Genomic DNA, 17,418 nt, shown 5'->3' on the forward strand with positions numbered 1-17,418 from the left:
GGGAGACCTCGCGTGACACCAGGCACTCGGTTCCAGCCCTGCTTCTGTGTCATTCTGAAAGAGCGTTGCTCCGACCACAGCCAGCTCTGTGGTCCTCAGCCCCAGTTACATCACTTGCGGTGATGACGGCAGAATGTGGAACAGATACTCTGTTCGCCGCGCTGCAAGGCTCATACCCACATTGTTTACAAGCTTGTGCCCAACTACAGTGCTGCAACTTACGGGAAGTGATCCATACAGCGTTTCATAGTGAGGCCACATTATGATAGGCTGTTATTGCTGCACTCAATGGCTGCGGAACATGCTTTAGAAGTCACATATACCAAAACCTAAATGAAGCTGTCTGCTTGGACTTCAGTCTGAAACTTTAATCCTACTTTAAAAATATCGATTCTGAATGTTTTGTGCACAGTGATTGATGTGTCATAAGAAAGTTGTCAAGACATGTCATATATATTTACTAGTGTAATGACACATATATTGAGTTATCTTATGACTAGTGTCAGAAATCTCATACTATTATGCATTTCACATAGTCATTAAGTCATTGAGAGCATAGCACCAAATAAAGTGCCACAGAGATGTGCTATGCACCTGTCTCCGTGCCTTAGAGAGGAAGATAGAATGGTAGATGAGAGAAATGGTGGGTATGTGTGATTGTGTGTGTGTGTGTGTTGGAGGTGATAGTTTCTGCATTTTGATTAGTTGGTAATGCCTAGATAAATGTTTTAGCTGGATACTGCAGTTGGAGGAGCCTGGGACATTGTGCCGGTTTGCCTGAAATGCATATTTCTTTCTACAAAGTCCATGACCTTCTGCTAATGGCGTTACAACTTTATGGGAAAAGTGAGAGACTGGAAAAAGGAACCTTCTATACCTGAGAGAGAAAAAAATCTGTGAGAACACTCTGAACTACGGCTGACCTGGCCAGCCTCACACAGGTAAGGCAAGCAACGTAATCTGCCTGCTTCCGGTGATCAGCTGGACACTCTGTCCCATCATGCCCTGCTGGATCAATGCGCATGCATTCGGTGTATCTGTGGTAATGCAAGGACTGCAAATAACTCATGTGGGGAAGTTGTGTTTTATTCCTCTATTTCCTCTTTTTTGCTTTTTGTTTATCATAAAACAATGAACTCCACAACATCGTGTTTCTTGCTGTGCTTGCAGCTTTATTAACTGAAATAATGACTTGTTTCAGATCTCTCTGACAGATTTGGCTTTTTGTTTATTGAACACACACACACACACACACACATAAATGCACACAGACACATACACGTACAGTGAGCTTCATAACCATTGGATTATGCAATCATACATTTTTTTAAAAATTTGTCTCTGTACTACACAATTTTAGATTTGTAATCAAACAATTCACATGTGGGTAAAGTGCACAATCTCAGATTTTATTTCAGGGTATTTTTTTACACTTTGGTTTTACCATATAGAAATTACAGCACTTTTGATTCTTAGCCCCCATTTCAGGGAACCATACTGTTTGGGACATATTACAGTAATGTTATGTAAATGAAAGGAGTCGTGTGTAGTTCTTTGTTTAGTACCGTCCAATGAGATTGGAGGTATCTTGTTGAGCTTGAGCAGATAAGATGGTTCTGTACACTTTAGAATTCATTCTGCTGCTGCTATCAGCAGTTATACTATCAATGAAGACAAATGAACCAGTACCTGTGACAGCCATATGTGCCCAAACCATAACACTCCCAGTGCATGTTTCACGGATAAGGGGAGGGGGTGCTTTAGATCTTCAGCAGCTCTTTTTGGCCTCCAAACTTTGCTCTTGCCATCCCTCAACTGAATCGTGGTCTCATCTCTCCACAAGACCTTTTTCCAGAGCTCTGCATGCTCTTTCAGGTACTTCATAGCAAGCTGTATGCTGGCTGTCCTGTTTCTGCTGCTAACAAGTGGTTTGCATCTTGCAGAGTAGCCTTAGTCATTCTAGTATTCTGTGGGCAGTAATCACTGACATATCCATGACTGCCTCCTGATCTGTTGGACAAGTGTTTGGGTGTTTTCCTTCATTATGGTGAGAATTATTTGGTCATCAGCTGTACAGTTCTTCCTTGACCTACCAGGCTCTTTGCGATTACTGAGCTCCGCAGTGCTCTCTTTCTTCTTGATGTTCCAAACAGTTGATTTTGGCAAGCCGAAAGCTGCTTGCACGTAATCAGCATCGAAACACTCAACATGGTTGACCTATAGGTCTTGACAGTTTTTTTTCTTATTTCTCAGCCCCATAATGGCTTTCTTGACTTTCACTGACTCAACTCTGGTGCTCATGTGGCCATACGCCAATAACATACTTCAGAAGCAATCAAAAGCCTAGAATAATGACTACATACTGAAAGAGTATAATTATTGTCACTTGCATCTCAAATTGTGCTCTGCTCTTTGAACTAATGATGTTCACCGGAACAGCAAATTACAGTATTGTATTCTTTGTTTTATCTCACACCACTTCGGACTACTTTCAACTTAAAAGAATCCTGGGAATTTCTTCACTCTCAAATGTTAGCTCACCAACTAAAATAGTTTAAATATGAATCTCGGTCCTATTTGATGCCTTAAAATGGCATGTGAAATAATGAAGAAAAAAAACACAATAAAAAACATTTCTCTTAATTTCTGGGTGAATTGGGGATATGCCTAAGAAATTTCCACTTTTTGAAAAAGTTTACATTGCAGTGTTCAAAATTGTTATTGCGAGGGTAAGACTCATGTGAACATAAAATGTCTTAAGTAGAAGAGTGGAACACAGAAGAACACATCGCAGAGCTTTTAATATCTGAGGCTGATGAGCATGAACACCGTTCACCTCCACTATGTGAGTCTGGGTGAGAGGCCACACATGAAGCCAGGCACTGAGTAGAGGATGTTAGACATTCAACGGTACTGAGGAAAGTATGGAGGCTGCAAGCGACGGCTACCGTTCTGGGTAAAAAAAAAAGGTGCCCAAAAAGGGGTGAAAGTTCACTGGTATCGCTGTATTAATCTATGATGATGTCAATTTGAGCAAAAAAAAAAAAAAAAGAACAGTTGAAAGTTGAAAAAAAAGATAAAATGCTGGACTTAGTTTCAGTGGTGGGTGAGTGGGTTTTCCTCTACAGGTACACGTGTCCTTTGTTTATCTGCTGCTAAGCGGCAAAAGTAAATAATAAGCATAAAACATTTATGACGCTTGGGGCGGGGTGGGGGAGGGGAAGTGGGTGGTGTGTGAGATTCAGATAGCAAGCAATTTCCTCTTCTTAATTCTAACGAATAGTCATACTCCTTGGTTGGAAGCTAGCAGTGTCACGCTGGAGCAGAGCAAGGAGACATGATTCCCTGTCTGGGATTGGAACACACTTCACTCCAGGAGGACAGGTGAGCTGCATGGATGAGAACAAAAAAGCAGAGGGGAAAAAGAAAGAGAAGTACAAAATTGTGTTGTGAAAGATTGTGTTTCCGTGCAACTGTGTTACAAAATGGAAGTTAGCTATTCTATGAGTGATTGGTCAGATTAAAAGCTGTTGGGGCTCTTGTGCATGAAGCATGCATCTGATACATGAACATGTGAGCATATTTTTTTCCTCAGGGTTTTTTACGTGTAGCAAGTCACAAATTGACAAAACCAGACTCTGGCAAAACTATACTAACTGAGCCAATCTGATAATAAAACCGAGCCATCCATACGATTGACTAGACCATTTGTCTCCATCACTATATGGGTAAATATGAGGAACCCAAACCTACCATCCACGTGTAGTGTGGTATTTGTTTACTTGCAAAGGTCTAAATTGAAAATTTCCTCCCTGTATTATGTCACTGTTGCACTGATAATTTGGACCTTATAAAAAAAAAACCTGTTTGCTTATTTTCCCTGCATGGAAAGACTGCTTTTAGTTCTTGTGCACCGGATTTGTGAAAAAAAAAAAAAAAAACCTTTAACTCGTTTAGACACAAGTCAGCATTCTTATACCTTTTAGACATTTTATAAATTTGACTCTAAGCCTTCCTGTCTCAGTTTGTAGCTGTTATAACTGATTATTCACACTGTTTTATTTGTTATAAGATGTTTGTTAGTTTTTAATGTTTTTTTCTGTATGCTCAGCATCAGTGTAAATGACGGCCACCCTCAATGATCTTCCAATATTTAAATAATGGTTGGATGATGATGATGATGGTGTGTGTGTGTGTGTGTGTGTGTGTGTGCGTGTGTGTGTGAGAGAGTACAGAGCATACATTACAATCCTGTAGAGTATGTGAAGGAAGGGTGATCAGTTTTGAAGGACAGGCTATAGCCCTGCTCATGCTCTATGCATGACTTATCAGGCATGCTAAATCTCCTCATTGTATGACATAACTGCTTGCTATGTGACATACTGTACCTGCTCACAGTGTGATACCTGCTCAAAACTCAAGCAGATAGAGGCTGGGTGGTAAGATGGGGAGTACTCCACTGCAGCTGAATACACTGACTGTGAAGCAGATGATAAACGAAAGACGTTTATACATGCATCTCCAGAAACATTATGGTTGCTGGTTCCCAGTAGAGAATATGCAGGTAAGGGGATTACAGAGCCTGCCATCCCCTTGCTACTATTGGTATGATGAGATAGGCGTCCCTCCAAGGTTTTGCATCTAATGCATCTATTAAGGAAAAGCATCACACAGAAATTAGTACGTTCTTTGCCATGGAGCATGATAAGACTCAGCAGCTATGTGGACCAGGGTGTTTCTCCAACCCGCTCCCAGACTAGGAATGGGACAGAGACAAAAGGATGGAAATGGTGTGCAGGACAGACGCAGAACACATTCAGTATCTGGACTGAAAAAAACTAAGACAATGAGTGTTTCAAGGTTTCAGCTAATCGACTATAATCAGTATAATCTCGTCTCATTTACCTATGGAAAAATTCAAATTGAGAGGATGGTTTACTTGCTATGTACTTGGTACATCAAACTGACAACTGACTCCTAGGATCAGGAGTTTTACTGTTTCCAATGCAATACAAAACAAAACAAAACAAAATCTTCCATTCAGCTCCATTCATGTTACAGCGAAGTCATGCCAAAACACTAATTCATTTTGTATTCCACATCTGCATTGACAGCATTACATATGCACTGCAAATGACTAAAAAAACAGACATACAGACAGACAGACAGACAGATAGATAGATAGATAGATAGATAGACAGATCGAAGATGGCAGTTTATATAGCTCCACTTTGTAAATGAGCATAAGGCAGTGGTATTCTCTTCAAGTCCTATTTGATGTCAAGTCAATCTTTACATACAGTGTACAGTGAGGAGTTCTAAAGCTATCACCTATAATAAACATGTGCTCATTATCATACACTGCATCCAGCGGTTTGGGGATACCAACAGATGCATGCACATTATGTACACATAATCCAATGCAGGAGAGAGTTGGTGCTTGTACAACTTTTAATCTAGAGGCTCTTGTTAAACCATTTTGGTTCCTGTAGAAAAAAATCATAATATATTTCAGTTTTTTCGCCAGTTATGCCACATGTGTTTGGACTGTGTAAAAACTTACAACTCGGAGATCTCTGAATTTCAACACCATCCATAGTATAAATAATCAAAATTTCTATGATATTCCCCTTTTTATGTAGTGCATATAATTAGCTTTGACTCGGTTAAACACTTGTTTAAAAGCATTCTAAATGGTGTGAAACTCAGCCTGTAAATTACTGAAAGCTTTAGTAACTGAGGGTGCTGATGTGTAAATGATGGTATCATCTGGACAGGAACAGAACTATTTGTAATTAGCAAGCCAAGATCATTTATGAATAAAATGAAAAGCAAAGGACCTAATATGGAATCCTGGGGCTCTGGAAAGCAACATAAAATTATCTGTGTGTGGTTTTGTCAAGTGTATCTAAAATAAAACAGTGATTCACAGTGCAAAGGTATTTTATAAATAAATAAACAAGGCAAGACAATGATATCATTTACATATTTTCATGCAACAGTCAGAGTACTGTGACCAGGCCTTGTAGTTTATAACATAAGAAGATAGGTGTGAAAATACTTGACAATCAATTTTTCTAAGATTTTGGCTAAGCAAGAAAACTTGGAGTTCAGGAGGTAGTTATTTAGGTCACTGACATCTCCACTTTTAAACAAAGTAGAGACATAACTTTCCAGACTTCAGGAATATTTACCCAAATAATAGTCAGGTTGAAAAATGAGTCAACGAGAAAGCCAAAATGAGAGCTGGATGACTTGCCTTTCTGATTTCCCTAATGCACTTATTCTGAAGGGCTTGCCATAAAATGTCAAAAGGCTTGCCAATCCTTTGAGAATTTTGATGTGTGTGCTACGGCCCATGTTTTATACCAGGCTCCCTAGTCTGAAGAGTTTATGCATGTCAGACACCTGCGCCGTGTAACAGAAGGGTAAGATGAAAGATGCATTGTGAGTAAAAACAAAGAGGTTTCTGAATTGAAAAAGAAGGGTGTTGTTCAGTTACTCAACAATTCAATGAAACTGTTACTCCCGGTTTGTAGATTAGAAGAAATGCCCTGCAGATGGCAACTACCTAGATGGAAAGTGCGATGTTCTTTAGCCAGTATTGTGTGACTTCCTGTCAGCTCTTATCGGCACCATAGCAGGAAATGGAGGGTTAGTAGCGGTTATAATAAAAAAGGACTGAACTTCATACTGAAACAGCATACTGTTTTAATAGATGGCATAGGTAAGAGTAGTGTAAACAGACTGCCCTTATGAGAAGCTGGAAATCTGAATATATAGTACATTATTGAATGAAAAAAGATAAAATCAACACTAAACAGTTCAGTTTAATTGATTACCTGCTTACAGTATAGTCATAACATGGTTGTGATTACAGCTGGACAGTGGGAGTTTACATAACTGTACACATTGTACATGGTGGTTTAGTGCTGCACACCACTGTGTTCATTTACAGAGTGCAGCAGCAGAACAAGACACTGAGGGAAATTTCTGTGTTTTTGCAGGATGTGAAACGCACATGACATGCCCAGTCGCGGTTCATCACATTATTAATTTGCTTTGTAAGGCTCCTTCAACCTGTGTCCTACTACTGGGGCTTGCTTAGCTTGTATTTTTCAAAGTTAATCCATACTTAAGAGTGCAACTGCAGTTATCCTGCCCAGTTCAGAATTCAGACCTACAACTGTGTATTTACAAGTTAACTCCCCTAACCACAGTGCAGAATTAATGTTCTGGTAGGTTCCTGTTTCAGGCACACCTGCGATTGAATGCTGTCATCACATCTTATGTTTGTTAGCTTATCATCACCGCATTCCAACATGTGGATGAAGGAGATGGTGTGACATCACAGGGGTGTGGAGACCGCTAGGTTTTTGCGCTGTGACTGCATTTCCGCATATGAGTTTCGGGGCTGGGTCTTGATAGGGGGTCTGGCAGGAAGCAGTGCAGTCCTCCACCTTGCTGGGGAGCATAGTTAGCCTGTCCTCCATGTAGGTTCCTGAAAAAGGCAATCTACATAACGAACTCCCATTGAAATATGGACCAAAGCTCTCACCAGACAGATAAAGGGTCAAGAGCTCATGGTGCAGTCAGACAGATGTGGTCAGCAGCCAAAGTCACAGTCTGTCACACGGGACAGCGTATTTGAAACACACAGATTTAGAGTATAGGATATTTGCATATTTGGACACATAGCTATTTGTTTTAATAACTACAGAACCAGGGCAGAGAATACAGTCAGAATGGAGGTCAGATTAATATGAGTTAATGCTTCTTTCCTGTTTGTTATATCAATAATGACATATCAAAATTTATACAGAAAAACTGTGCAATTGATATGAGAGAACATCTCTTACTATGAGAGAGTATTTTATAACAGATTTCTTTGACTGAACCAATGAAACAGCAGGACAGACCAAATGATTTTCAATGTTAGGACTATCACTATATTATTTCAGAATAAGTCCTTCATTAACTTGAGTAATTATGAAAAAAGCCAAGCTGGCAGTTTTAAAAAAATGCATGATTGGGGACTTTGGCTGTTCATTTTCAATGACCAGTTCCGATAGAGATCTCTCAGTTTCTTTTTCTCTCTCACTCGCTGTCTCTGGTCTTCAGAGGAAGGGAGTAGTCTGTTGTGAAACCTAGCTGGGGCTTCGGTTGTGTCACAGAAACATACTACAGTACTGTTGGCACATTCGCAAAGAGGGTAAGAGGGTGGCTTCTGGTTCATGAACCGCATCCTGTTGTCGTGAGTGTAGAGAATGCCTTGGGTAAATGGCCATGCATACAGCGTACTGCTACTAAATGTTTTAAAGTACTGCAGCTATAGAATCACATGAGTTTTATTTATCCTTCTGTATCTCATAGTGCCAGATTTGTCCATGTTAATACCTGAGACCACCCGTAAAGGCGGAAAGCTTATCTCATGGCACAAAATGACTGTGGTGTTCGGCGTGCCAGAAGCACAGTCACTCTCGGCACCCCGGGTTTGGAGCATGTGCCTGGGCCCATCGGCTCCACACTTCCACACTGGAACCACCCTGCGCACCCAGACATGTCTAATTTCAGACACTTCCTGCTACTGCGCACACATAGAACTGACCGCACATGTGCAGCTGCACTTGACATTCTGTTTAAACTTTGCGGCCAATCACACTTGACAAAGAATCTCTGTGACTATGGAAGTGGCATAATGGCTTCAGTTTCTTTCAGGGCCAAATCAAGCCACTGATGGCAAGCTCAGAAGTCACATGGGACATCACACCCCCCATAACAAGAATATGGGATGGGGGTTGTGATATGGTGGGAGAGTAGGAGTGGGTTTGATGCTCTGATTGGGCTCTGACTGTTTTTAAAACACTGTAAAGAGGGCGTTGACCAAGTTAAGAGACAGTTGCTCGGTATGTTCAGTAGTCTTGCCTGAATGTTATGCTCAAAATCACCTGGGCAAAAGTGTCTGCTACACATTTGCACATTCTTTATCTCAGTCTCAGGTGTGTCTTGACGATGTTCAGCTTTCCCAATTGTAGTCAGACATTGTTTTCTCTCACCCTCATCTTGCGTTTGGCGGTAAAATAAATTGCTTCCTTTATCGAAGTTAAACTCTTGCAATTTCCCACACTATAGGGAAGCGGCGTTTTTTTCTCAGTCAAAATTAAGCTTGAAAGTAAACTGAACTGAACACCATAAACCTATATTTTCTTTCTTTAGTGGTTAGCTTCCTGGCGAGTAATGTTAGACATTCTCAAAAAATGGCTTTTAGGCCAAGTAGTAACACCCAGCCCCTCCCTTTGTATTCAGTGAAAACGGCAACCTGTGACTGGTGTTGTAGCTGTCCGCCATAGACTGTGAGCACTTGCCCCATTGTACTTCATAGTAAAGCAGGAAACTGGAGCGTGCACAATAGTTTGGGGCTACATCACTGCACTCACTACAAGTAGAGAGTTGGCTGAGAAAAATCAGTTTAATCAGGAGGATGGCAACTCCTCTACAAATATTCTCTTTGACAATATCAAAACAATATTGTGTTTCTTTCCAACTCAGATTTCATTTTCTGGAAGACTGCAATAAATGACACGACAGCGTCAGAATGGCGTCTCCGAATGCATCGTTCCCTGGGGTTAACGCCTCCTCGGTTATCTGCTCTTACAACATGAGCTCATGGAAGGAAGCAATGAACCAGCTCTACGCCTACTTCTACCTGCTCATCTTCATACCTGGACTGCTGGGCAACAGCATTGCGCTGTGGGTGCTGTGTCGCTTCATCAGGTGAGCACAGGACTGATCAGTAAAGATCTCACAGGTGTACACAGCTACATTGTAAATGGCATATTTTTCCCTTAATTATTATTTAAAAATAGCATTGCTATTTAAGGTGGCACGGTTGTGCAGTGGGTAGCACTGCCGCCTCACAGCAAGAAGGTCCTGGGTTTGAAAGTCTGGGCCTTTCTGTGTGGAGTATGTATGTTCTTCCTGTGTCCGTGTGGGTTTCCTTTGGGTACTCAGTCCAAAGACATACGGGTAGACTAATTTGAGACTCTAAATTGCCCATAGGTATGAGTGTGTGAGTGAATGGCGTGTGTGCCCTGAGATAGATTGGCGACCTGTCCAGGGTGTATTCCTGCCACTTATCCAATGCATACAGCAACCCAACCCCCCCCCCCCCCCCCCACACACACCCCTCGCGTCCACGACCAGGATAAGAGAATCTAGATAATGGGTGGATGGATGGATGGATTGATTATTATTTCATGATTGAATCATTTTATTATTTCTAAATAGCACAACTACAATGACAATTTCCTTCAAACGAACAGATCACTAGCTCACCAATTTTTCTTTTCGGAACAAATATCTAACAGTATTGCACAATAATTGTAAAAGTGTAGTATTAATGCTACGCTGCCTAACATTATTAATACTGCATAAGAAACCTTTGTTTGTGTTTTTTCCATTGTAACTTGATCAAGTCTCCGTCCCACACAGAAAGAAGACCAAAGCAATCATCTTCATGATCAACCTGGCTGTTGCCGACCTGCTCCATGTGCTGTCGCTGCCCCTGCGCATCTACTACTACTTCAACCACACCTGGCCCTTCGGCCACTTCATGTGCATGTTCTGCTTCTACCTGAAGTACCTCAACATGTACGCCAGCATCGTGTTCCTGGTGTGCATCAGCATCCAGCGCTGCGCCTTCCTCGCGCGCCCCTTCTGCGCCAAGAAGTGGAAGCGGCGCTACGACGTGCGCATCAGCGCCGCGTTGTGGCTGATGGTGGGGCTGTGCTGCTCGCCCTTCATCCTGATGAGGAAAAATCAGTCGCGCGACTCCAGCAGCTGCTTTAAGGACCTGCCCACGAAGAAGCTGAGCCTGAACCTGTACGTGCCCATGATAGCCGCTGGAGAGCTCCTGGGCTTCGTCCTCCCGATCATCATCATCAGCTTCTGCTCCTACTACATCACCCGCTTGCTGCACCACGCCTGCCCCGCCCAGCAGGCGACCAGCGACAAGCGCAAGGCCCTGCGGATGGTGCTGGTGTGCACCGGGGTCTTCCTCTTCTGCTTCGCCCCCTACCACATCAACTTCCTGCTCTACCAGCTGGTCTCCCAGGACGTGATCACTCACTGCCCTCTGCGGCTGGTGGTCCAGCACTTCCACCCCATCTCCCTCTGCATGGCCAGCCTCAGCTGCTGCCTCAACCCCCTCATCTACTACTTCCTGACCACCGAGTTCCGAGAACAGCTGTCCCGCCACGGGAGCTCGATGCTGAGGGGCCGTCTCATGAGCATGGAGAGCACCTCCTCCTATAGGGAGTGACAGGGCAGCCGAGCACTGGCCGCGTGGGGTTATTCTGCCGACTGCCAGGTGTTGGGGGGTACGGAGCAAACAGAACTGCAATGCTCCACATGGGCTTCTCTGTGAAAATTTAGCAATGGTAAACGAAGACTGAATGCTGCTGGCACGGACCATGGGGTGTAAGTCCCACTGCCTCACAGCTAGATGTGCTGGCATGAACATGGCCGACCGTGATTTCTTTTTATGCTTAGCTACAGTGAGGGGGTGTCACCTGCCTACATAATTATCTGTCATAAAAGATGTAGGGTTTTTCTATTTTGTTTGCCGACTTTTCTGTATGATGTAGACCTAGTTCTATTCAACATCTAATGCTAGTTATTGGGTGACTGTCTTGTCACTATAATGAACAGTTTTAACAGATGAAAAAGCAATGAAGTTTTTTTAACAGCTTGGACATATTGGACCTCAGCTTAGAGTTCAGCTAAAACCCTCAGACTTAACATTATTCTTAAATCTTCATGGTATTGTATGGTAGGCTTGTAAAATCAATACAATTCAGTACCTAGGAAATAATATCAGCATGCAAAGCAAATGTTATTGTTTGTTTATTCATTTTTTTTAAATGATGTAAAAAAATATGACAGTAGAAAGTGGTTTTCAAAAGAAACACTCCTGTTGCATGCTGCAGTAAGTCTAATATTAGAAGTTGGACTGTGTAAATGAAGACATTTTCAAAAGGAACATATGATGTTCAAAATGACAAAAAAAAAAAGAAAAAACGTGATGAGAAAGAGCCATATAATGGCCAGTCCTCTAGCACATTACATTGTCTTTTCATTTTTATGACTGTCTCTGAGAATTCAACTAGGCTATTGTTTCATAGCCTAGTCAGAACTTCAACTTGCATTGACTGTCCTTTATTAGAGACATTCTGTAGGGGGCTACAAAATACCCTTCCCTAGGCAAAAAAAGATGGATGGGGAAGAGTCAGCTGTAAGCTATTTAAACTCTGAGATGTGCACTTCTAGCAATAAACTTTTCCAATGAAAGCAGTGATGAGTGGCAAGACTGTTTCTGCCTCTCTCTCTCTCTCTCTCTCTCTCTCTCTCTCTGTGTACAGCTAGATCCTTGCTGTCATCAGTCATCTCTCTGAACCAACAGCAGCAGCAGGATCAGGTTTATGAGTTTAACGAGACTCAGAGGGGATGCTGGGAACCTGACAGGCTGAAATATAGACTCTATTTTCACCAGTCTCTGCCCCTGCGGCTGTCTGACTCCAACGGTCTCACCCGGAGCACAGACTCGTCCTTACTGTGCATGCGCAGACTGTCAGGAGTCAAAGACTTCTCCTGCACTGTTCGGCACAGTAAGGGGGGGGACAAAGTCGCTGCGCTGAGCAGGAAGCGAAAGTCGTATTTTCCCATAAGCATGGGGACACGAGGCAGCTGTTCCTCTAGAGGGTGGAAAGGCTGCTGCGTTTTCTCAAATACGCACACTGGCATCAGCAGCTGCTTAAAACCCCTGCGCCAAGCCTCGAGGCTGATGACGGTTTAACCGCCATCCTGTCACTTAGTATTATGTGCCTGCTCGCAGTCAACAGCTTATTTTACACAACCCCTCAGTGGGGGAGAGCGTTCCCTTTAATTCCCCTTATTTGTTGTATTCACTTCAGATCCAAATCAATACTTCGACTAGACTATTTATTCACGCCCGCATGAAGAATATATTTTGGAACTTAAATCTTACATTTTTAATATATTCTTTCACAAGCTCATATGTTATGAAAAAGAAAGTCATATAAAATTACAGAAATAAAAAATGAATGGCAGCAATAAAAAGGGATAACTATCATTTAAAAAGCAGCGAAATAATAAATTCATGAGGATTGCCGCTAGCCTGTTCAATAGTAGCAGAAACAAACACTGCCAAATCAGATACTGTTGGAGCATATCTCTCTCTCTCTCTCTCTCTCTCTCTCTCTCACACACACACACACACACACACAATCACACACAATCACACATAATCAAACAAACATGCATGGAGGTTGCTTGAAACATGGCTTCTGTTTAAATATAAATGTCCTGCAATGACGTGTAAGTGCTGATGCTCTGACACACCGTACCAAACCGCGGTTTCACAACTACTCTCTCAGGACTAAACGGCTAACTGCCTCAGCGGCTAGCTAAGATGGCTTCGAAACCACTACTGAAAAACGAATGTAATCTGTCACTGACGCAAATGGTCATTACAGCAGACAGATAAGAGCCGTCAACAGTGGAGCGTTTAGTTGCATTCCAGCAGATATATCTTCACAGGAAGGCTCACCCTGAGCTGAGACGCCATTTTGCTGGGGCTCAGTTTCATCATCGTGTAGCCTAGCATGATCTGCTCTGGTTCACGTGTTCTAGTTATGCCACGCATTACAGTGAAGACAGATTTACGATGGTTTCCACCACAGCACCCTTGGGGACATCACAGTAGACCTTCCTCAAATGATTAAAATAGTGTAAGATGGAGATGACTCGTTCTGGTTGTTTGCATCTCTATTGTTGTTCTGTCTGTTCTAACATTGGCCAGTTTAAAATGTAGTTGTGATGATAGTTGTGATAAAGGCCTACTGTGCATACCAAGCCATATCTGTCATCGTGTTGAGTTGTAGAGTCAGCTACATTCTTTATCCTTCTCATCATCACTCCTTATGATTACAAGGAGACTGTACAGTACACTTGGAACCCTGCAGTTAACGTCTGAATAAGTTTTCCACCTGCAGCTGTTTCCAATGAGACTTCTACCCTGCGGTGCAGCTGCAAAACCCACTTTAAATGAGTTTCAGTTTTCGATGATACTCAAAATAGCAAGTAATTAGTTGTGAGGCAGACACATATAAAGCTACTGCATACTCACAAGATAGCATTACACTGCACTTAAGATTGCTTCAGCCTATTAAACAGCAGTAGCGGAAATTGAGCAAGTAGTATACAAATTGCACAGTAAACCACTTATTTCAGATGAGCATATTGCAATATTTCTTGATTATTATTTCAGATGCTGCTGACTCATCTTACAATATACACTACATTTCCAAAAGTATGTGGACACCCCATGTTATTAGTGGTTTGGGCTATTTCAGTCACAACTATTGCTAACAGGTGCATAAAATCAAGCATAGAGCCATGCAATCTCCATTGACAAACATTGGCTGTAGAATGGGTCATACTGAAGAGCTCAGTGATTTTCATCGTGGCACTGTCATTGCATGCCTCCTTTCCAAAAAGTCAGTTCATCAAATTTTTGCCCTGTAACAGCCATGCCCCCGTGCACAAAGCAAGGTCCATAAAGAAATGGTTTGCTGAGTTTGGTGGGGAAGAACTTGACTGACCTGTGCAGAGCCCTGACCTCTAACCCACCAAATACCTTTGGGATGAATTGGAATGCTGACTGTGAGCCAGGCCTTACGCCCAGCATCAGTGCCCAACCTCACTAATGGTCTTGTGGCTGAATAAAACTGAATCCTTGTAGTCATGTTTCAAAATCTACTGGAAAGCCTTCCCAAAAGAGTAAAGGCTGTTCCAGCAGCAAAGGAGGTCCTTCAGCACACAGAAACAAAATTTGTCCAAAATATGTCCAATTTGATAAAGTAGCACTTTGTAAAAGTAACTGACACAATAATCGTTATTGTCAATGGTTTACTCCTTTGTATTTTTCATAAAATTTGCATTTCAATCATACATGAAGAAAAATGCGCGCCAAAAACAAAACGGGTGTCAGAGATTTGCTCCGTTGTGAGGAACCACTTTGCCATCTAGTGGTCATTTATGGGATAACACTTTGCACAACCGTCACTATGAACTGTGGAAATCTTCCCATTTGCACAGCTGCTGTTTAATAGGCTGAAATGATAAATAATAACAGTTTCTTAAGTACAGTGTATCATTTAGAAATACAAGAGCTGGAGGTCTGACAGTGAGCTCCATAATGTTTCTTGATTTGGCTCTATGCTCCAGAATTGTAGATTTGTAATCAAACATTGCAGATGCAGTTAAAGTGCAGATTTTCAACTTTTATTAAAATGCATTTTTATACAAATGAAGGTATTTTCTAGTGTTGTGCCTAGTCCAAGGGAATGAGCATGATGTTATGAGGTTTAAGGGTAGAACTGTGGTATAAACAACCAAATCAAGAAAAATATGTATTTGTCCCAAACATAATGGAGCTATACTATATAGTGAGCTCCATAATGTTTTAGAAAAATACATACAGTTGAGGCTGTACACTTAGGCTAAAGCCATTCAAACTCATTTTTCACAACTCCACACATTTCATGTTACCATACATTTCCTGTGTTAAGTCAATTAGGGTATCTACTTTATTCTCATAAGTCAAGTCAAGTCAGTTTATTTATAAAGCACATTTAAAAACAACAGAAGTTGACCAAAGTGCTGTACAAGGAAAGATAAAAAAAGAGGTCATTTCAAAATAATAGCTAAGAGACAGATTTATTTCAGCTTTTATTAACTATATCAGACTTTCAGTGGGTCAAAAGTTTACATACACTTTGTTAGTAATTGGTGACATTGCCTTTTAATTGTAGCCTTCCCCAAGCTTCTTACAATACTTTGCCGTAATTTTTGCCTATTCCTCCTGACAGAACTGGTGTAACTCAGTCAGGTTTGTGCGCCTCCTTGCTCGGACACACATTTTCAGTTCATTACACAAATTTTCTTTGGGATGCAGGTCAAGGCTTTGTGATGGCCACTTCAATACTTTCACTTTGTCGTCTTTAAGCCATTTTGTTACAACTTTTGAGGTATGCTTAGAATCATTGTCCTGCTGGAAGACCCAGTTGTGACCAAGTTTGAACTTTCTAGCTGATGTTTTGAGGTGTTGCTTCTGTATTTCTAGATAATGCTCCTTCCTCACGATGCCATCAATTTTCTGAAGTGCACCAGTCTCTTTTCCAGCAAAACACACCCTCAACTTGATGCTGCTTCACAGTTGGGATTGTGTTTTTCGGATGCGCTCCATCATTTTTGGAACAAAGACATATTTCACACATAGGGGATAGAGTTACTTGTATGTGGTACCACCTCATTGAAGTTAGTTTATCAAAGCAACCAAATACAGAAGTTCTCTCTCATGTATGGCTGGTGATGCAGCACAAACTGCTGTAACTTGAGGACATGCTCAAAGGGACTTTCACAACCTTAAAAATACCCATCAGAAAGGAGAAATCCCCTGCCCATAATTTTCAAATCTTCAGGAAAAATTAAGGCTCAAGGAGAACAGACACTGAAGGCTGTTACAAAAAAAGGTGGGTAGAACAAACCACAGCTTCTGGTGGATGTTGTTCTGTGAAGACCCAAATAGTATTCTTATATGAATACGGATGCCACACAGAGATGTCTTCAGTAAATACGTTGCACATGCTGTGGTACAGCTAATGAATGTTCTCGCTCTTCACTTTCGTTCTCAGCCACAAACGAGTGGTTTTTGTCAGTTCCCATGCTTCATAAAAAAGTTATATTCACATTAAATGGTTATGGATCAACATGAAGCATCTAATTCCATGTCAGTAAAGAAAATGATTGGTTCTGAACAAGGAAAGGACAAAAGCTTTTCACATTTTTTGCAAGGAATAAAACTGAATAAACATACAAGCACTCAACGTGACCTGTCTGACCTTCAATCGTTCTATTTTATCTGTTAGAACAACAAATATCTGCTTAATAACCATTCTCTCCCCAACACACACACACACACACACAAAACAACAATGCATGAATGCAGAATTAGGCAAATATCCAGTACTCATCAAACAAAAGGGCAGTAAAATTTGGGAGACATCTAATACAATGACCCTCACTCATACCTTTACAAGGCCCAGCAATGCTGAAAGCTGAGCCCAGTGAAGAGCCCCCTCACTCAGCTGGTCCTGAGGCAAAGTTCACTAACCTCCACTAACACCATGCAGCCTCAGAACAGCTTCATACCAACTGAACCAACTCTCTGCATGCATTGGTCAAATTAGACAAAAACACGAAACAACACACACAGAGTAAAGTCTCCCTGCTGCATTTAGGTAACCTTTTCTGGCTAATTAAAACTGGGCAAAATAA

General features: G+C 41.6%; 1 protein-coding gene across 2 annotated transcripts; it reads left to right on the top strand.

The window, feature by feature from the left end:
• Positions 1-3,257: 3,257 nt before the first annotated feature.
• On the top strand, positions 3,258-12,351 carry p2ry10 (P2Y receptor family member 10). Of its 2 annotated transcripts, none has more exons than XM_035411535.1 (3): positions 3,258-3,384; positions 9,550-9,774; positions 10,492-12,351. In XM_035411535.1, exons 2-3 carry the CDS (start codon positions 9,596-9,598, stop codon positions 11,318-11,320), a joined length of 1,008 nt encoding a protein of 335 aa, XP_035267426.1. In that variant the 5' UTR covers positions 3,258-3,384; positions 9,550-9,595; the 3' UTR covers positions 11,321-12,351. The 2 variants fall into 2 exon arrangements, with proteins under 2 accessions (XP_035267426.1, XP_035267427.1); XM_035411536.1 differs by having other exon boundaries at positions 3,266-3,434.
• Positions 12,352-17,418: the final 5,067 nt, after the last annotated feature.

This window comes from Anguilla anguilla, chromosome 3, assembly GCF_013347855.1.
Source record: "Anguilla anguilla isolate fAngAng1 chromosome 3, fAngAng1.pri, whole genome shotgun sequence".
NCBI lineage: Eukaryota > Metazoa > Chordata > Actinopteri > Anguilliformes > Anguillidae > Anguilla > Anguilla anguilla.

What these genes read in the sequence shown, in the direction of transcription:
- p2ry10 (XM_035411535.1), top strand. Translation starts at nt 9,596, where the DNA reads ATGGCGTCTCCGAATGCATCGTTCCCTGGGGTTAACGCCTCCTCGGTT. An exon ending in GTGCTGTGTCGCTTCATCAG is followed by an intron (nt 9,775 to 10,491) that starts GTGAGCACAGGA and finishes CGTCCCACACAG; the next exon opens with AAAGAAGACCAAAGCAATCA.